Source organism: Anabrus simplex, chromosome 4, assembly GCF_040414725.1.
Source record: "Anabrus simplex isolate iqAnaSimp1 chromosome 4, ASM4041472v1, whole genome shotgun sequence".
Taxonomy (NCBI): Eukaryota; Metazoa; Arthropoda; class Insecta; order Orthoptera; family Tettigoniidae; genus Anabrus; species Anabrus simplex.
The window spans coordinates 394,681,988-394,704,981 of NC_090268.1; the positions used below are offsets into that span (position 1 = coordinate 394,681,988).

The window sequence follows — 22,994 nt, forward strand, 5'->3', positions numbered from 1 at the left end:
TGACCAAGAGAAAAGCCAAAGAAGATGACTGGAAACACTTGGCCTGAAGACAGAAAGGAAGCCCACAGTAAAAGAATGAAAGAAGAATGCGCACAGACAAAGGCAAATGCACGCCTCTAAGCAGATTAATTTGCGTAGTCTTCATGGGCTTATTCACATATAGTAATAATAATAATAATAATAATAATAATAATAATAATAATAATAATAATAATAATAATAATCTGAAGCACTATACGCCTCGGAAATCTTGTTCATTTGAGAAATATCACTTATTAATAAATAATAATTATAATGTTATTGGTTTTACGTCCCACTAACTACCTTTTTACGGTTTTCGGATACGCCGAGGTGCCGGAATTTAGTCCCATACGAGTTCTTTCACGTTTCGGTAAATCTACTGACACGAGGCTGACGTATTTGAGCAACTTAAAATATCACTGGACTGAGCCAGGATGGAACCTGCCAAATTGGGATCAGAAAGCCATCGTCTCAACCGTCTGAGTCACTCAGCCCGGCAGATCATATATTAAAGACATAGAGAAAGAGGAGACGAAAATATTCGTCCAGTCTACTCAGAGGGAATGTGGATGAAATGGAAGTCTCGGGAGGTTTACCAGCATTCTGAAGAAATCACCGACACGATGAGGAAATGGCGGTTAAAGTTATACGGCCACATTATCAGAATTAACAAAGGCAGGCTCTCCAAAAGGATTCTAAACCTTGCTCCCAGTGAATGTCAAGAACAACCGGCTTTAAAGAAACTTTTAGGAAATTTGCGTCCGCGGGATATTATTCAAGATCGACTCCAATTCAAGGACGCAGTCTAAATCCATCAACGTGCTGAGAAAATGAATACCAGGGCCAATAAATCATGGACTGAAGTAGGGAGGAAAATTTTCTGTATCCAAATGAAGAAATTCCGGGAGAAGAAAAATTCACATCAGATAAAGAAGACCATTGAACAGTTTTATATTATTCATACCAGAAAAAGCGAATAACGTCTCACTGAAAGGAACTTTAAAATTTGAATTAAATATATTTTTTTTTCAATTTTAACTTCAATATATTTCATTTTTGAATGTATAGGCCATTAACTCGTGCATGACAAATACTGAAAAGCATACTGATTGGTTAAGGCTCTTTATTTTTTCATACTTTGTGTCTGTTATACACTGTATTGAAGCAATCCTATTTCAGGAAAATAACAGTATAGCCTATAATGCAACGAACCTATAATGGCGAAGATTTAGACACGAATTTCATACTCTTCATACGAGTGACTTAATTACCATTATGGGCAAGTTACGAATGCTTTTGTTCTACCATGAGTTTTCAGTTTTCACAGTATGTCTTACCTGGAAATACTCAAATACTTGTTGTGTCTAAATTTATATATAATGATTCTGAATTTAAAATGTAAAACTTTTCGTATTTTTTATAATATTTCCTTTCCATGGATTTGCGTGGTGCACTCTTTTTGTTGTAGTTGTTAGGTAGTTATGTTCTAAATTGATTTATTATCACACTACTTTAGGATATCAATGCAACCGGAATATTTTACAAATGCGTAGTATTTGTTTATAATAATAATGATAATATTACCTTGTTACTTTGTTGGTAATGAAACTGTGACGTCGAGCTCGTTCTCAGTGTTGCCAACTTAGCGGATTTTCCGCTAAATTTGGCGGAATTAGAAGACTGTCGGCGGAAAAATATATCATTTAGCGGACAGCGGATTTTTTGGCGGAATTCTAGATTTATTATAGCGGAATTTAGTGTTTTTATCCATTTTACGTTCTTTTTAATTTGTACTCCAGTCTGTTTCCGAGCTATTTCGTATTTCTTGTCAGGAGCTAGCAGTCACATGAGGAAAACATGTTATTTGGATGTGATGTTATGTGGTCATGGTACCATAAATTTGTAATGAGTGGGGAAAGGTTACTTATCTCCTAGTTGGCGAATGACGACTGATAATGAAACTGTGAGAGAGTAGCATTTATATTTATGTACGAAGGAAGACCGTTTAATGAACTGGCCTGTTCTGTTGTGGCCCTTGTGGTAGGGGATTCACCTACTTTGCACCCGGCAGTAAAACGGCTACAAGTTTTACCTCGCTGGCTTCGAGGCAGGGGGTTAATCCCAGTAAAACTCACTGATCAGGTGAGTGCAGACATTTACTATCATTATTATTATTTATTATTATTGCTCATTTTCATTGCTCGTTATTTGAGATCGGATATCTTGGCGGAATTTTAGCGGATTCTTAGTACTGTTTAGCGGATTTTGAAAATATAAGTTGGCAAGAATGCTAATTCTTGACTATAGTAAAATATGGCAGGCATGCTATAAAGTGTGAACCCGACTTCCATTGACAAACTTTCGGAGGTAGTTCAAGAATACCTTATGATTGATGTAAATGGCCCGTGGTCTCCGGTGGCTGGTTATAGAATAATTGGATTTCGTTTGATTTGTTGCCCCACTTAGTTTTGTATCTGTATTTCACTGAAAATAATATTATTTGTTTCATATCCGTCCAAAATGCTGGTTCCTGACAGACGCCGGGGTGACGGAAACGTGCCGGAAGCCAACGACCCGGAGTTTTCACCCTTAATACACTCTTTATTATACAATACACTAACAGAACAGATAGGGCACACTGTGATAAAAGTGTACGTGTTTCGTCTGAGGGTTGTTGCATTACTCGGTGTTTTGTGTTGTACATTTTGTTATTGCTCATTGCAGGCTTTTTCGCTGTTGTGAGGATATTTTCACAGAAAGTAGGTTGATAGGTGTTGTCGACGATGTTTGTTGATTAAAGGGGCCTAAGAGCTAGGTCTTCGGCCCCATATGGTACCAGGTGAACGGAATTAAAACTTTAAAATGTATCCACTGAGTAGAATGTGAAACGAATAACGATTAAAAGTAATCGTGAAACAATCAGTGGATCGAATTCGTAATGCCGTAATTATTGGGATGATATTATCTAGACGGGTCCCAAATTCAGGTCAGCGGCCCGTAGTGATGGTGATAATCACTGGTAAAGCAGAACCATGGTGTTCTTCCTACGGTGCCACTAAATATTACGTTAGGTACGGTCCTACCCTCACAGACTTGCACGTCACCCAATATTCCTTCTATAAGAAAAATACCTGAACAAGACCTCTCCAGATGTCATACGCCATTATTATTATTATTATTATTATTATTATTATTATTATTAGATCAAGTGTTTCATATAATTTTCGAGTAGTACTATTGGTATCTATCTACAGTGCATCTAAGCCATTCTACATCATCCTCAGCTGACAACTCCGAACTCTCCAGCATGTTTCAATAATTAATTTTACAAAGTTATTGATTGAACGACAAGGGTATTATAACCGTTAAATTTAGGTGACCATTCCCCCGAGTTTGATTTAAATATTTATAGTCCAAACCATACAGTGTCTTTCTTGTGTGGTTTCTAATTTAACAGGCATGATGCATGTTTGATGTCAAATTTGAGAATAATTATCAGAGTTCTAGGACAATTTAATTAGTGTCTATAGCGACACAGGCACCGGATATAAACTACGTGTTAAGCAACACATCCCGCACACTCACTGGAGTTACAAATAGAAGAAGTACACCGCAGTGTATCGCATTCGTTCACTGGTCATTTCATTTCACAACCTCGATTAATTGATATTGCGGTTTGTTATTGTAATATTGATGTCAGAATTGTACACAAATGGAAAAATGGACCAACTGTGACGTAAACATGGTTGCATATACCGGGTGGTCCACCAGCCCTTTTCGACCAAGTTTTATGCATCCCTTTACATTTACTACAGTTCTGAAAAACATCGGTCCCTCACTCTAAACCGGGATAATATAACGAGATGTGTGTTTGCGGGCTAGGAGACAGCAGAGATAGTTAGCTCCACTATTAATTTTTTATGGGTACCGCGAATGAACCCGTAAAACGAGTACAGATACGCAGAACGCGTATTTTAAAACAGGAGGTGGACGCACAGACTGGTAACAAGGTACTGTATAGGCTGGGAGGTGGATGCCGTAGGTCAAGTGTCGCAATAACTCAAATGGCAAGCGGGCTGGAAGATGTGTGATAATGGACAGTGCTCGAGGTAGGAGGTTCGAAACCCGTATAAGACATTTTATTAACAGCCAGTTGCCTGCGACGTGGTAAGGTTGCATACTTGATAGATTGCAAGGACTGATTTGTTTATTTGACCCTGTAAAAGACCGTATGTATCGTTGCATTGGGTATGGTGATGGGTTGGACGAGGATATGGAAATTATGGTCTGTGGCCAGTATAGCCTGGGAAGTGGGCGCCGTGAGGCAAGTGTCGCAGTAGCTCACCTGGCTAACGCGCGGCAGGATGTGTGATAGTTGACAATGCTCGAGGGCTAAAATTTCCAAGTCCCGTGCAAGTATAATTTAAACCGGTTGCCTGGCATGTGGTAAGGATGTATAATTAATACCGGTATTTTTCACAGACTAATTTGTTTACTTGGCCCTGAAAAGGGCCGTTGGTATGGGGCTGGGTTGATACGGGCTAAGAAACATGTTACAGGTTTTCAGTTATCCACGTCGTTTAACGCGGCACCTGCTCGAACTGACGACCTCCGTGGTCGATACAGAGCTACACGCGATGATGTAAGGGCCCGTTGCAACATCTCTGGATAAATGGATTGGCATGCCTCGGTGATGAGCTGTCTACGGTGACAACGACTGGCCGGCTCCTATGCATACACCAGTTGATTTAAATGGCCCCTCAGAAACAATACAGGAGCGTAAGATCGCGTGATCCGGGATCCAGGGGACATGTCTTCCCCTTCCTATCCATTTATCAGCATACGTCGCATGGAGATGGTTTCGGAAGACCACCGCAGCGTGCGGTGGAGCTCTCTCATACCGAAACCACGCCCTGCAGCGGCCAAGCAGTGGCACATGTTCCGAAAATGGTGGCAGTTTATCTTGAAAAAACCGCAGAGAGCATTGGCCGGTCATATGGCACTCAAAGAAATGGGAACCGCTTAGGTGATCAGATCATCCATGATTCCATACCATACATTCATGCCGCACTGTACCTGAAAGGATGTCTGTCGCACCAAATGGGGATTATCCACAATCCCGTAATGCATATTATGGCGATTAACCGTTCGATTGTTTTGGAATCCTGCTTCGTCCGCAAATAAGTGAGTAGCTAGAAAAGCAGTTTCAGTGTCCACATGCTGTAGGATCCATTGATAGAACGCTATCCGAGCACCGCAATCATGACCATGGAGCTCCTGGTGTAATGCAGATGGTACGGGTGAAACCGGTGGATATGCAATATCCACATAACAGACGCTCGGCTGATGTTCTTCCTGTGCAATGGCCCGTGTGATAGTAAGAGGGTTACGCCGGATAGCTTATACACGACCTATTCATTGTCAGCAGACGTCACGGGATGATCTTGAAGAGGCCGTGTCTTTCTCAGGGATGCAGTATCTCGCAGGCGTCTTTCCACACTCCGAAATGTCATGCCCGTCGGTTGTCCTCTATCCGGATAGCTTTCTTGGTGCAGGCGTCGTGCCTGGTATGGATTCTGTCTAGCTTCTCCATAGATAAGTAACGTATCCACATACTCGTCGCTGGTATACATCTCGAGGCAGTGAGTAAACTTTGTGTTGTAAATTGCTTCAAATGAAGAGAGTTCGCGCAGCTACATACTTACCTGCAATCGCATTTTGTTATCGTTCCAATGGTGCCCCACACATTTCCTTGGATCGACAGAGTGCTGAATAGAATATTTAACTTTACAAATATCTCGTTGGATGGAAATCTTCGGGGATGAGGAACTTCAGAGTGTCAACCTCGGGCATCGAACTCCCATCCTTCCTACTTTCAAGCTGACACAACGGCTACGCTCAAGATCATAAGAGTCAATGGTTCTGTTCGTTAAATAAAGTGGCCAATTAATCTAAATATGTTGAAAGTAGGGTGCTATAGTAAGAGAAATACGCTAATCTACTAAATGATAGGGATGGATCGTTTCCAATTAAAAAACACAATTTTAATTACTGAGAGGGTCAAATAAAATCATTAACACTCCATATATACACTTTAATTATTAATTACTGGGGATCTGTCCCTCTACCTTAACATTGATATGCGTGGGTATCCACTATTTATTACATAACAACACAAAATTATATGAAAGGAATGGCATTCTCGTTAGGAAACAATACATTTTTATATATCGTTTTGTTCCGACGTTTATGTAAGTACAGTTCCACATATTTATCTAATCATGAAAATCATGTCGTCACTTGTCGCTAATAAAGTCTACATTATCACGTTAATTACTGATCACACTATCAAATATACACATTTTTCCGGGGTAATGACTTATTATAATATTTACAAGGCGGACATACGACGTTGGTTATCCTGTAACTGCCTAGAAATCATCATATATTGATACAATACATAAAATATAAGTTCTTCGCCATAAGACCTATCTGTGTCGGTGCGACGTAAAGCCCCTAGCAAAAAATATAAGCATATATCACGATGAAGCATTAACCTGTAAATACAAAAGTACAATATATAATCCACACACTTTAATGTTTTCTGAAAATCTGTGACCCCTTTTAGGTCTCCTTGTGTCGATCCAAGTTCGTCGATACCATTCACGTATTGAACCACACTAGCTCGACTTCGAGGTGCTACCTAAAAATCCCTACTACGGTCTTATTTAAATATATAAATTGGACGCTTTCTTCACCTATTTGCTCAAAGGAAAGCATACAGTTTGGTGACAACAAATTATTGACACGTGACATTTCAGTACAGTGTGAAATGGGAAATACTTCTTATGTGGTTTCTGTTAATGGTTGACAGACTTTAACGGGACCAGCAACTAGGGCCTGGCGCTCACCCCTCTTGCCATTTATTCTGAAGGCCACAAATCTCTCTCTTTGAGAACAGCATGGGCTTCCGCCAGCTGAGTAAACACACTTTCATCCAGATACAAACACGTAATTCTTAAGTCAATTATCTCGTATTCTCCGGGCATATGACCAATTATGGATACTTTCAAACACCATTTTATCTCAATGCCTCAAACATATTCAGTATTGGTTCCCTTCATTATTATTATTATTATTCTCAAAAGTGTCGCCTTGAACATTTTCACATATACGGTTTCACACTTCATTTTCACACACGGTTACCTAATCTCCATGTTCTTCACACATTGAGACGATCCTAATCGACAGGGATTTAATTTAACATATCACTCACTCGCGTAGATATCTAAGGTCATGGTTCGCACCTCGAGTCAACTTTCTTTTCTCCAGTCGTCAGCATCCTTAAGACCGAAAGGTAAAGTAACTGTATGCATGGATTAAAGTTCTGAACATCTGAATAATCTATATTTGAAAAATTGAGAAGTTCCATATCAGCTGACAGAAAATGGAATGGATTATGAAGTCCGCTGAATTATCTAAATCCACACTTACGAATGCTTCACTCAAACATAACAAACGGTGGAGCCTTATATACTACTTCATGTCAAATCCAAGGAATAATTTTGTGATTAACCAATAATCTCAAAAGACAAAATAATTAATAAAGAAACTTGACCCCATTGAAATACGCATATTGCGTCACGGACACGTTATAATGAACATCAAAAGGCATGCTGATACATTACATTTACAAAGTTAAGTTTACATATTTATGCTACGTGGCTGATTTTCATGCTAAGAATACCATGGAATGTATTGATCATTTGCTGTGTGTAACCTGCTGTCATCTGAGGTCACCCATATGAACTTCAAACAGGAATTTCGCAAGTACGCAGGCGCGTTCTCGTAGTGGTGAATCCTGGGTTCGATGAGCACTCATATGCATGCGAATAAATTAGAAATCGGTTATTGAAGCATTGTTTGTGTGTCTTCGAATAACATGACATTGATAGATCCACTCATAGACTCGAATGGACTACCCAAGTATCGGTTACCGTCCCTGAATATCGCCACTCGAATCCCGTTCGTTATAGAGAGAACTATTTATTGGTTTTATGTGTTCCTACGTGAGCGTCACTGTTCATTTATTGAGTACTTCCTGGCTAATCTGACAACGTTTACTTTTTAGGCTGATGGCCTCCTACAACTGCACATACCTTATTCACAGTACAAATATACGGTTTCTCTATAGTCATTAACTCGCTACATCGTGACGATTTTTGTAATGTTACCCGTTCTTTCTAAATATATTCATTTTGACCTGCACTAATACTGCTTGTCTGCATTCCCTTAATGTGCATTGGGATTAGTGTTTCATATATCCACACACCATAACTAACACTTCAAACAAGGAAAATGTAACTGCACTATTTGTATGCATATCGGACTGACGTGGAGTAGACCTCTGTCCAACGCAATTTCGAAAACACTAAATAACTGAGAGTCTTCCTGGTGTCCTTATATAGAATGCATGCGTCTTCAACTATGGAGAGGGTAAACTCCGCCCCAATGGGAAAAATCGTTCCGCTAATAATTGTCTCTCAGAGTCGTATAGATATTCATTTTGTAGATCTTGATGTCCTCTAGTTACCGAACTACATTAGTTCAAATCGCATCGCAAGTTTTCTGGTAACCTCTCTAGCGTTTTCTTGCATTTCAGCGCACGAATAGGTGGGAGATGGGGACTCCACTATCTGTGCCAAGATCATTACTAGGGACAGATGGTTTCCAACACCGCATATCTACCTAATGTGCGTCATTAATAATGCGCTCATTAAGTAATTCATCTTCTAACATTATCAAACATTGTAAATTATGCTGGTTTCATCGAGTCCTTACTTGTAAATTTCTTAGGCTTGTAAGGAATTTTTATCATTATTACTTGACGCTTGAAATTTGTAGGTTGGTATCCAAGAATATGCAGGGAAATCGGTGAGAATATCCAGTTCTGAAGTTAGAGCCCTGTAAAGTTAACTCCACCTCCTGCTATAGGCAGTATTTGAGCGTATCGTCCTGCGTCGCGCTTGCTTTCACGATAGAGAGCGTAGTTTCAAGGTTTCGCTGTACTGAGAGCTCTTCCTCTCAGTACGCGCAGATAGAGCTTCAACCTTCGACCTCGTAGACAGAACCGGGCAAGAAACGCTTGTTGCAACCAAATATTTTGTAGAATGATGCGGCATATATGTCTTACTGGGTATCATGCCATGTCTCTTAGCATGGTATTGAACGGTTACAATACTTTGCCATACCTGTGGTATACGAAGCTTGGAACATGTACGACGCAGCTAACTGGCCACAGAACATCATCTCCTCATCCTCGTCCAACCCAACACCATACCCAATGCAACAATACATACGGTCTTTTACAGGGTCAAATAAACAAATCAGTCCTCGGAAGCTATCAAGTATGCAACCTTACCACACCCGAGGCAAATGGCTGTTAAAAAATATTATGTGGGAATCCAACCTCCTACCTCGAACACTGTCCACTATCACATATCTCCCCACACACTTGGCATGTGTGCTACTGTGACACTTGACCTAAGGCGCCCACTTCGCAGCCTATATAATACCTTGCTCCCGGGCTGTGCGTGAACCTCCTGTTTTAAAGTACGTATTCTGCGTATCTGTACTCGTTTTATGGGTTAATTCGAGGTACCCATAATGAACTAATCGTGACGCTCAGGATTCCTGCTGTCTTCTAGCCCGTAAACACACATCTCGTTATATTATCCCGGTTTAAGGAGAGCGAACGATGTCTTTCAGAATTGAAATAAATGTGAATGGATGCATAAAACTGGAACGCAAGGGGCTTGTGGACCAAACCAAACCCCATGGCACTACAGCCCTTGAAGGGCCTTGGTCTACCAAGCGACCGCTGCTCAGCCCGAAAGCCTGCAGATTACGAGATGTCGTGTGGTCTGCAGGACGAATCCTCTCGGCCGTTATTCTTGGTTTTCTAGATCGGGGCAGCTACCTCACCGTCAGATAGCTCCTCAATTCTAAACACGTAGGCTGAGTGGACATCGAACCAGCACTCAAGTCTGGATAAAAATCCCTGGCCTGGCCGGGAATCGAACCCGGGGCCTCCGGGTAAGAGGCAAGCACCCTACCCCTACACCACGGGGCCGGCATGGCTTTTGGACCATCCGATATATACCAGCTTTGCTTTGCTACGGTTTCCAATTGAAATTATCTTTCAAAGTTTGAAATTTTCGTGATACACCTTCGGTTGTGCATGTAAAATACACCCTCACTTCGTACGATGCTTCAAGCTGTTTTTGTGAATTATTATTTATTTTCGGATCTAGTACTCACTTGAACCCCACAAAGTTGGAATGCTTTTAAACCACTACCTTATTTAATATCTACGACTTAGGAGCGATCAACCTGTGAAATATGTGCTTGTGCGTCGAATATAAATGGCGGAATGAACGTTTAGTTTCAGGGGTAGAATGCTTTTAAACCGGTCTAGAAAGCCAAGGATAACGGCCGAGAATATTCGCCGTGTTGACCATACGACACCTCGTAATCTGCAGGCCTTCGGGCTGAGCAGTGGTCGCTTGGTAGGCCTAGGCCCTTCAGGGCAATATTGCCATGGGTTTAGTGGGTTAGAATGTTATAAAATTATTTCTTATTTAATAGCAAGGTCATAGAAGACCAAATTTGATGCAACATCTACAGTTCGTACGTAAAAGGTTCTCGGAAGGATAAATATTATGATTTTAAGAGTAAACTTCCATCTAAATACCTAGTGGAGAAATATTTCACACCTAGGACATAAACCACCACTCTCTCCTGGACCCATTACAATCCGGCTTCAAGCAACACAGCGCTGCAACAGCCTTGCCCAAAGTGACTGAGGACATACGACACACAATGGACCAAAGACTGGTGACAATATTTGCCCTCCTCAACTTCGCTAGCGCATTTGTCGCTATAAAATCCAGGTTTTATTAAACAATATGAAATCTTACTACTTTGAATAACGACCTATTAATTTCCTTACATCGTACCTCAAAGATCACACACAGCAGGATATAAACCTTGATTGGATCTCTTACTGACTAACTAGAAAGGCAGGCACCCCGCAGGGTAGTATTTTAGGCTCTTTGCTCGTTACTCCGAACATCAACATCTCCCGTGATAGATCAAACGCCTTCAATAGGTCAATCGCGATACAGGCAATTTGACCACCGGAGTCTAAAATATCTGTTATGTATTGATGGAATCCTACAAGCTGAGCTTCAGTGAAATAACACTGTCTAGACCCGATCTGCCTTCTATCAATTCAGTTAATAATTTCGTCAACACGTCCATTATAATCAGAAAGAATGCTTTCCGAAAAATTACATGCAACACTTGTCAAGCTGACTGGCCTGTAATTATTCGTCGTGGACAATGGAAAGTGTATGGAAAACAATTGATATAAAATGTGCGAACAATGCGCAGATATTGTTGCACTGGTGTCCGTATGGATGTGGGGTGGACGGAGTGGTCTTGGTTTGAAAATGCACTACGACAAGGAAGTGTGCTGTCACCACTGTTATTCATAATGTTTATGAAAGTTTTAAAGATACAAATGCAAAATAAGGTGACAGGGATCTGAAAGTAATGCCATTTCCACTGTTTGCAGATTATATTGTGATGTGGGAAACAAACAGAAAGGAATTACAAAGGCAACTCGACATGCTGAGTGAAATTATTGAACATTATGGAATTGAAATCAGCGTGGAAAAGAGTAAGAAAATGGTGTTGACTAGAGGAGAAAGGAAGGGAAAGACATTATGAATGTAATGGGAAAAAACTTGAAATTGTGGAGAGATTCAAGTACCTGGAAAGTGAGCTAATGCAGGATGAAGGCCTCTAGATTGAGATCAGTAAAATAATTCAACAGGCAAGTGCAGAAACCCGGTGTGGAGGAAGGAAGTACCAATGAAGTGTAATGAGGTGAAGTATTAGATGTACTACTGCTGAATATTGACATATTCAGAAAAAAACTGGACGCTGACACGATGACAGGAGAATAAAATCCAGGTCAGTGAATGAAACTCTGGAGAGGAAGGACAGGAAGGAATTGAAAGGAATGAGTGAGAAAAAAGGCCGTCAGGTGTACATTGGAGTGGAGGAGCTTTACGACAGAGTGGATAGGGGGGAAGTGATAAACTTAGATGGTTTGGACATGATAAGAGAATGGGTCGATGTTTCTGGCAAGTCTTTTCCATTTTATACCATCCCACACATCATTTTCTCGTAATTTATTCTCTTTCAGATCGTCACGTACATTGTCTATCCACCTCCTTCCAGTTCTCCCCCTATTTTTAGTCACATCCAAATTCATATCCATCACTCTTCTACCTACATAGCTTTCATCCCTTTGCATCATGTGTCCGTATCACAGCAATCCTCTCTTCTGTACTTTCCTAGATACTTCTGTCACTTCAACTGTTGCTCTGATTTTCTCAGCTTTATGTGGCCTATTCTAGTGACACCACTCACCCATCTTAAATCTTCATCTGTGTAAAATCAAATTTATAACATTGTGTCATTGTTGAAAACGATCAGGAAATCAGAAATAATATCATTGGAAGAAATCTGGATTGTAACACAGTTAAGGAGAAAAACTGGTGTCTGAATAGAGGAAGATGGATAGGTGATTTAAAAATCCTAAATCGACAGGAGTTGGACACGGTAATTGGATTATGATGATGTCGACGATGTTGTTGAATAATCTCGTATATAATACGTTGACTTAATCATTTTTCATACAATTATTATAGTAATGTAAATATGTAGTGTATATAGCACACTTTATCTTCATCAATGTTCTGTACTGAAGTATTATTTCCATTCCAATTAACTCTCAGAGGCTTTGGATCACACAACCGTTAAAGGGGGTTTACAAATATTAACACAGATTGATTTGGAACGTATTGAAATTTTATTAAACCACATTTCTATGGGCCTTAATAGATATTTAATTGAATTTTATTTTTTGTGTGGTTGGCATTTATTTGACAACTCGAATTTTCGCATTAGGATGTGCATAACATGAATGAGGTAATATGACAGTAGCGAGAACGATTTCTGGTGGCTTGAGGTAGAAGAAATTGCTTGAATGCATTCTTATTCATGTCAGCAGAATGTAGAAGTGAGGTCTTCTTAAGATATAACTGGCTAATAAGATATTTAGAGGGAGACGGGTGTAGGGGAGAATAGAGGACGAGAATTAGGCCAGGTTTTTAACACCCTCATTTTAAAAGCGTTAACTGAGGCAGGCCAAATTACTGTAGTCTCTGCGAATGGAACAGTTTGAGAAGCCAGACTAATAAACTAGAGAAATAAGAAAATCATTCAAGCAAGGAGGAAAGCAGATGAAGGGGGAAGGAAGTAAGGATGGGAGGAAGTCACAAAAGCAAACAAGCAGGCTGCAAGTACGAAATAAGCAATATAGCAAGCAAGAAGGTTGTAAGTGTTCGTAAGTGAGTAGTTAATCAAGTAAGGAGTCAGGCTATTAATCAAGCTGCAAGTGAATAAACTAGGAATTCCCCACCAGGGTTACTTAGATCCACGACGCAACGTCAGGGGTACCGTATTGAAGGAAGAGTCGTAACTCAACCATTGTATTCCTGTAGCGAACGCTGTACAAAAATGTTGAGTGATTTTATCCAAGAGGAGAAGCGTCGTACTCCATGAAACAAGGTCAAATATCACAATGAATTGCCTGCGTATACAGAATTATGCACTTGAAGATTTCTTCACCTATTTCACTGAGAGCGATTCTTTGAAATAAATTATTTGCAGAGATAGTATAAACATAAATTTCTTTATGTGAAATGCTCTCGTTTAAATATTAAAATAGGCCTCTTAATACATTTTTATGAATTGTATAATTCAAGTGAATGCCTTTCTTTGAAGGGTAGAGGAGAAATATTGTTTTATAAGTTCATTGAAAATATACAGATTGCTCTTTCGCTCACCTGTAAGAAATATTTTATATTTATTTCTACCTAGGTGAAAATCCGTACCAGGCTTATTGAAGGTTCAGGTAATTATTTTTAGGGTTCCCCGAGAAAGCAAAAGGCGTGGTAGGCAGAACCAAATGCACCCAGTATACGGGAAACGTCTTTCGTGGACTTTAATTTGAAAATATAAGCGATTTGACTGTTTTACGTTGATTTACTTGTTAATTTAAATCTTCATTTCCAAAATGATTAGCAATTACCAAAATATTACTGAACTACTAGCTGAAGTACCCGTTATTCGTACGCTGCCGTGCTAAAGAAAAGGAAGTAACTAACTTAACTTGAAAACGGAGAAATTGGAGATCGATTTAATCAATTCCTCACTACTTCTTAATTTTGGCATGACCTAGTAATTAACACATTAACTATAAAACAAGCAGGAAAATTCACTCATGGCACCTTTTTTTTTTTGCTAGGGACTTTACGTCGCGCCGACACAGATAGGTCTTATGGCGACAATGGGATAGGAAAGGCCTAGGAGTTGGAGGGAAGCGGCCGTGGCCTTAATTAAGGTACAGCCCCAGCATTTACCTGGTTTGAAAATGGAAAACCACGGAAAACCATTTTCAGGGCTGCCGATAGTGGGATTCGAACCTACTATCTCCCGGATGCAAGCTCACAGCCGCGCGCCTCTACGCGCACGGCCAACTCGCCCGGTACTCATGGCATCAAAAACGAATTTCTCTCTGAGCGTTGGTAAACAATTCTGAACACTTCTCCTTGCGATATTCATTACAACCTTCCTGGAGTTGGCGCTTGTTAATTGATTTCCTTTCTTCCGTTCTGTACAACTTTTATTCGTTTCTTCGCGATATCTTCAGCTTCTTCCTTCTCAGAATCGTTTATAATGTTATTACTCTCTATATTGTCTATAGTTTTTTTTTTGAGTTATTCCCAGAAACTCCAATATTTCTTCCTCAGGACATTCAGTAAAAAAATTAAAATATAATAAAGAGAGAAATACAAATTGGCCCAGGGTGTGTCATTTCACGCATTGAATAGCGTTCCGTTCTTTAAACTATTAATATTTATGAACGATTTTATCAATACTAATTTTGGGTTGCCATACATCCCGGTTTAGCCGGGACCATACCAATTTGGAGGCTCTGCCCCGGTGTGCCACACGGTTCGTAGTTTTGTCCCGCTCTTTACGGAAACTGCTGCTCGAAAATAGTGACTACTGTTTCATTCTTGGTAAGTGACCTTGTAATGTTGATGTATTTTCACATCACATTCACCTTTAACACGGACTAGCTAAAATCTTCATGATTATGTGTTGTTCCATGTGCACTACTTATGATCAAGAAGGCAGTGATTCTTTAAACCATATACGTCGGTTAGCTACAGGAATAACATAACGTAAAGACGCAAGTAACCCACCACTTGGTTATTGTGTTCTTGTTGTTCGGCGAATATTGTCTTTCTCTTGTGCTAGTGTTTCTACTTTCTTTCCAAAATGCCGAAGCGCGTTGTAAGTTTACAGATGATCTTCGGAAAGAATGTCCATTTTTGAAAACACTGTGCAACTAAGAAAGCAGAGCACATTGTGGCAGTGTCCTTCCTATGACACAAGGAGGGCGATCTGGTATCGCAGACCGTGTGCGGAATGTGAAGCATCCATCTGCTGTTTCAGAAGCATCTAATTCGAATATCATCCCGTAATTTAAAAGCACAAATCCTCAAAACAAGGAGTTGCAATGGATCCTAAAGAAGCAAAGAATACGTCAAGAAAAAGTAAACGAATTATCATCTTCTTTAAAATACCCGAGATCCACGACTTAATTACGAAGTTGGTTTTATATTACCGAAACAAGTATTAGATGACAATCTTTGGTATCAGAGTGTTTAAATGAAATTAAACATTAAAGGTGATGGTAATATAATGATGGTGATTAATGAAATTTGTCCTTTCGTTTTAGAATTCAACTGGTTCCGGTTTGTGGAAAACAAAATATGGTAACCCTAAATATAATAATATTAAAAGAATGTATTTAAGCAATCACTTCGTGTAGAAAACTTTTTATTAAAAGAGATTTTTTTTCAAAACACACTGGAAACAATTCATACCTTCTTAGTAGAATGATTACCAACAATACAATTAATGAGGTAACAATGTTGAGACACTGCCTTTCTACATTATAGCAAGTATTTACCGACTTCTGTCAATGTTCATTAACGTGATTTCTTGATCAAAATATGAGGAATATAACTTACTGCCTTTGCAGCATTTTTCTAATATACAATGGCTGAAAGCAGTACGTAGGAGAGTGCAACAAAAAACTAAAATAAGTTTTTTACGAAACAAATGTAAAACCATTGTATGTAGACAATTGCTGCAGTATATCCTGCGAGTGCATTTGTACTGTGTCAAACAAGACGAAACACACTAGTGGAAGTACAGTATTCCACTGCGTTCTACAGACTGTATTGCTCTTGCAGTCAGGTAGTTTAACTTCGTCAGATGTATGGTACTGCTCAAATGGCGCATATATTTTTCTGACACTGCAGTTCTGTAGGGTGGAAGACTGCCTAATGATATCGAGCAAATTGTCGTATCCATAGGGACATGAAGTGAATAGTTTATAGTAAAGAGTAGATCAAAGACTTTGGTGATCGCTGATGATAGTGATAGCGGACCATAACCCCGAAGATATTGGGTTTGAGACCAATATTTTTAGGAAATTTCTTCCTTCGTTTGTTGCGTGCTTTCTCTTCTGTAAATAATAGACTTTATTTACAAGTTGCTTTACGTCGCACCGACAGAGATAGGCTAATGGCAACGTTAGGACAGGAAAGGTCTAGCAGTAGGAAGGAAGTGGCCAGAGCCGTAATTAATACGTGGTGTGAAAATGGGTCACAACGGAAAACCATTTTGAGGAGTGCCGACAGTGGGGTTCGAATACACTATCTCCCAAATACTGGATATTTGCCACATTTAAGCGACTGCAGCTATCGAGCACAGTTGGAAGCTTTTTAATAATAATAATATTGGCTTTACGTCCAACTAGCCACATCTTTACGGTTTTCCGTGACGCCGAGGAGCCTGAATTTAGTTCCGCAGGAGTCCTTTAACTTGCCAGTAAATCAACCGACAAGAGGCTGACGTATTTGAGCACATTCAAATACCACCGGACTGAGCCAAGATCGAACCTGCCATGTTAGTGTCAGGAGGCCAGAGCCTTGACCGTCGGAGCCACTCAACCCGCAGGAAGCTTTTTTAGGGACACGCTGTATATATAAACGATTCCCATATATAAAACAATTTTTGAGCTATAAAATTTTGAAATGTTTCAAAGAAAGTGATACATCGACTTTTCGTTTGAGGTACCTCAACCCAGGTCCGAAAGACGTTTCACGTCAAGCAGACTGGGGGAACATGGTGATAAACAATTAACCAAGCAAGCAAGAAAGCAAGCAATTAAGAAAGCAAATAATCAGCAAGAACTGTAAATAATAAACAAGGAAAGAAAGCAATGATTTAAGAAACCTTGTAGCTGTACATGAATGTTAATATTTTGACCATCAAATGCGTGAAGTATGGCCTTATGTAAAATCAATCAATCAATCAATCAATCAATCAATCAATCAATCAATCAATCAATCAATCAATCAATCAATCAATCAATCAATCAATCAATCAATCAATCAATCAATCAATCAATCAATCAATCAATCAATCAATCAATCAATCAATCAATCAATCAATCAATCAATCAATCAATCAATCAATCAATCAATCAATCAATCAATCAATCAATCAATCAATCAATCAATCAATCAATCAATCAATCAATCAATCAATCAATCAATCAATCAATCAATCAATCAATCAATCAATCAATCAATCAATCAATCAATCAATCAATCAATCAATCAATCAATCAATCAATCAATCAATCAATCAATCAATCAATCAATCAATCAATCAATCAATCAATCAATCAATCAATCAATCAATCAATCAATCAATCAATCAATCAATCAATCAATCAATCAATCAATCAATCAATCAATCAATCAATCAACACTGATCTTCATTTAGGGCAGTCGCCCAGGTGGCAGATTCCCTATCTGTTGTTTACCTAGCCTTTTTCTACGTAATTGTAAAGAATTTGAAATATTTTTGAACATTTCCCTTGGAAAATTATTCCAGTCCCTAACTCCTCTTCCTATAAACGAATATTGCTACTTTTCCTATAAACGAATATTGCTACTTCTCCTACAAACGAAATTTTGTCGCAATTTTAGCTCTTGAATTCCAAATTTAACTTTATATTTTGATCTTTCGTACTTTTTAAAATATTGCTGAAGCTAATTCGTCTACTAATGACATTCCACGTCTTCTCTACATTTGCATCTCCGAACATACCACCTAATCTCAAGACTTCCCAGTCCTAAGCTGCTTTTTTGTCGGAAATTACCCCATAACTGTTATCGATAGAGGAAAGTTCAGGAAACAACCCTCACAAAATTATCAGTAGAAATCATGATTTCTCAGCAATGAGAGAACGGTGTAGAGAAGAAAAGGAGAAGGACAAAGAAAGAAAATGAACGTATTCTTCGTGTCTATAGCATAAGAGAAATCGGAAATAGCGATCTGATATAACTAATTCAAAAATAAATTATAAATACGATGCAGTCTATTAACATGTGTAGTCATCTGTAAAAGAAAACTGCTCCTTGAGCGAATCTTAAATACAGTGTACGAATTTATTCCAGTCACGCTTCTCTCTGATAAAAGAACAGCAATGAAAGTACAGACTTGCTCAGCTAGAAATCGTTCGAAGTAACAGAATTTAGTTGGCGTATCGGAAAGAATATTGGATGCAGTATTGGAAGTCGCATCACGTATTTAGAACAGTGAGATGTATAGGAACTTAATAGTAATTCAGCGTAATATTATTAATAAAAATATTGACATTTTCATTATATCTTTTGGACTGAGTACTCAGGGTAGCAGCATTTCATTTAAAGGGTCTGAAGTTTGATTCCAGTCGCTAGCGAGCTTCAGCCGAAGCAAGTCACTCCGTGCTCTTACCTCTCGCTTGTGTTTACAGTGTAGCATAACGTGTATTGTGTGTTCGTCCTTCAGTGTGTGTGTGTAATTAAACTTCGTGTGCTTTCACGCTACGAACTTACACTTCTCTCAACATGGCTAATGGAATAAACCCTGATATGGGGACTATATTAAAAGAAAGTTTATTGACATATTATTCGTAGTCAGCAGACATGGATTCAACGCAACCAATTCAACCCAGTCAACAAGTCAACACAAACCAGCCTTTAGTGAATGTTTCCTCAAATCTACAGCGACAAGCAGCTTCACAGCAGCAGCATTTACAAAGACGGGAACATCATCATGTAGGTCCAGAACTTCTTAATCTACCTCATCACGACCTATTTTACACTCAAGTAAACTTGCAGAACTTAAACGTGCGCACGAAGCACTTGCTTCTCCCGATCTCCCGTTACAACAGGACGATGGTTTTCAGATTCCCAGTGAAAAGTTAACTGTATCACCTGCCAGATTAAATAATAAGTACATGGTAGATCTCACAGTCGTTCATAATAAGTATGCTCCTCTTGAACGCATGGATGATAACACTGCAGGCGACAATGTTGCCCCATTAACGCCTAACGTTAACGTGCCACCAATCTTTCTCCACGAAGTAAATGATTATCAGCAAATTGTTAGAGACTTGAATACTGTAATCAGCAGCGCGGCAAAGTTCTCAAAATAAATACTACCACTATCAGCGATTATCGTTCCGTCACCAAATTTCTAGGAAGAATCCGAACTTCAATTTCATACCTTCCAGGACCCTACAACCAAAAAACTTGAAGTTATCATTCGTGATGTCCCATACTCTGTTACTGACTCGGAACTTCACTCAGAGTTACAAGAGCTTAACTTACCGGTACGTAAAGTTACTCGGCTTCTTTTCAAAGATAAGCAGCCCATGCCCCTCTGCGCCGTTGAATTGGACAACACGGAAGATGCAAAAATAATTTTTGACTTGAAACACATTCAACGTGCCATTATTTCGGTCGAACTTCGTCGCAAACCACAAGACATCTCACAGTGTACCCGATGTCAAAGGTTCGGTCACACTAAAAACTTCTGCAAGTTAAGTCAACGCTGCGTCAAATGCCCTAATAATCATCACTGTTCAGCATGCAATAAACCACGACAAGTACCTCTAACGTGTGTCAACTGCGGCCAAGATCATGCTGCAGATTACAAAGGCTGCCCATATTATCTCAATATGAAGAACAAGATCAGGCGTGCAAGTACCTCTCTTTCAACACCGATGTTCACCAGCACCCAGCTCATCAGTATCGCCCCCACACCACCAACTAATAATGCTACGAACTCTCCTCCGCTACCATCTCGACCTTCGCTAGTTCGAACCCCTCACTCATCAGCATGGCAACGCCCGCCTTCCCAACCTTCTCCGCAAACCCCAGTATATTCAGCTCAGAATCCACCGCAAAATTTTTCTCAACCTGCATCGTCTTCCAGCCTTGTCCAACAGATTATAGCCTTTCTTACGCCTTTCATCCCTCAAATCAAATCATTTATCATGAAATTACTCTCAGAACTCCTTACTAATGGTTGTTAGTGCCAATCCTCTGTTTTCACATCTCACATTTCTCAAGTGGAATGCTAACGGTTTGAAGGTCAAACGTGCCTCCTTCATGGAGTTTATGTCTCGCCATAATATAGATGTAGCATGCATTTCTGAAACTCACCTCCTTGAACATGAACGTTTTACAGCACCTAATTTCAACATATACTGATGTGCCTCTGGTGGAATGGCAGTCATCATAAAGAAAAGACTTTATCATTATCCGATATTCCTACCACAGTTAACAACTATCGAAGCTGGTGCTGTTAAAATTGAATTAAGCAATGGAACCCCTTTGGCAGTCATAGCAGCCTATAAACCTCCATTAGCTCGACTCCACGTGGAAGATATAAGATTATTGTTTCAAGACCAGTTACCAACCATGCTAATAGGAGATCTTAACAGCAAGAACGAGAATTGGGGTTGTCGTGTAACAACTCCTAATGGTAGACAGCTGTTAGCAGCAACTGAACCTCATGCCATCCACGTCGTTAATCCAGACGAACCGACTCATTACCCATCTAACTTCAATCACCAGCCGGATATTCTCGACATAGCCCTAATCAAAAACGTCGCCTTCCCGATTTATATGAGACCAGTGGCTGAAATGGATTCGAATCATTGTCCAGTAATTACATCTTTTTCTGCTGAAACTTTCGTTCAACAACCACGCACTTTTACTCATGGTTATATTAATTGGGACATTTATCAACACCAGATTGACTCCTGTCTTCAACCAAATATGCCCCTAAAAACTAGAGAAGATCTTGACAATGCCATTCGCAACTTCACCGCCATTATATCTACTTCACTCAAAGCAGCTACTGTGTCCCAATGGAGGCAGCAACAGCCACCTCTTCACTCAACATTTCCTCTCAGAATTTTAAGACTCATCAATACTAAACATAAAATTCGACGACTGTGGCAGGCTCAGCGCCTACCTTGGCAACATCATAGATTAAACCAGCTTATCAGATTAGTGCGCACAACTTTAGATAATCACCCCGTTATGCTTCGTACCAGCATCATCTCTCTGGTCTTTCGCCTGATGATTGTACACTCTGGAAGGAAACCATTCGAATACTGCATGAACCAAGCCTTATTCCTCCTCTGAAAGCATGTGATACCCATTATTTGAGTGATTCGGAAAAATGTGATATACTTGCAGATGTGTTTGAAGCTTCCTTCCCTCCAAACCCACCAATCAACCACGAATATAACAGTGAAATAGAAGCGTTTCCAACATTCTTCCCTACAGTTCCGGAAAGAATCAAATTTACCTCACCGGGAGAAATACGAAATCTGATCAAGAACTTGCACGTCAAGAAAGCTGCTGGACATGATCTCATCCAGAACACAGCCTTGAAGCACTTCACTCGAAAATCACTATCATTTTTTGCATCTATATTCAATGCCCTTCTTCATCTTGGGTACTTTCCCGACATATGGAAGCATGCAGAAATAATTGAAATTCACAAACCTGGGAAATCTTCGACACTGCCCGCGAGTTACCGACCAATAAGTTTATTACCAACGTTTACAAATTATTTGAGAAAATCATCATTAAACGTCTAAATACTTTCTTAGAGGACACATCTCTCCTTCCACATCACCAGTTTGGCTTCCGTCAATGGCACTCGACAACTCATCCGCTACTACGTCTTACGGAACACATTGCGCAAAGGTTTCGAGTTCAAATATCACACTCTCGCAGCATTCTTAGATTTTACAAAGGCATTTGATAAAGTTTGGCATAAGGTCTATTATACAAATTGCACACAATCGGCATCCCACATTATATATACAGTATCATCTACAGCTTTTTGAGGCAGCGTATCTTTCGCGTACGTATCAATTCCACGCATTCAACACCTCAGCTCATTAACGCCGGAGTCCCTCAAGGTTCTATTCTTGGTCCAACCCTCTTCAACATGTATACCCATGATATTGCATCGCCTCCATTTGTCAACATCGCAATGTATGCAGATGATACTGCTGTCTTCACATCTCACTATGACATTTTAACTGCCACTCGCGGACTGTAAGCCTCTCTGCAAATCATATCAACGTGGTTAGATGACTGGAGAATTTCACTGAATGTACCAAAATGTGAAACTATGATATTTACTCTTTGACGTCCACCTCTCTCACCACCAATCTTCCTAAATGGAACAGCCATCCAATGGACGCCTAACGACAAGGCCGTGAAGTACCTGGGAGTATTCCTTAACCGTCGCTTATCATGGAAATACCATATAAATCAGAAATTAAATCTAAGTTATGCACGACTAAGAAGACTATATCCTATCCTAAACAG

The 22,994-nt window shown here is 39.6% G+C and overlaps 1 protein-coding gene across 1 annotated transcript in view; it reads left to right on the forward strand.

The window, feature by feature from the left end:
- The window catches only part of LOC137500502 (uncharacterized), a 46,023-nt gene extending 25,352 nt beyond the window's left edge, over window positions 1–20,671 (forward strand). Inside the window, exons 3-5 of the mRNA XM_068227418.1 lie at window positions 2,066–2,163; window positions 19,269–19,460; window positions 19,868–20,671. Coding sequence (XP_068083519.1) covers window positions 2,066–2,163; window positions 19,269–19,460; window positions 19,868–20,671 — 1,094 coding nt within the window. The remainder of the gene's footprint in view (window positions 1–2,065; window positions 2,164–19,268; window positions 19,461–19,867) is intronic.
- Window positions 20,672–22,994: the final 2,323 nt, after the last annotated feature.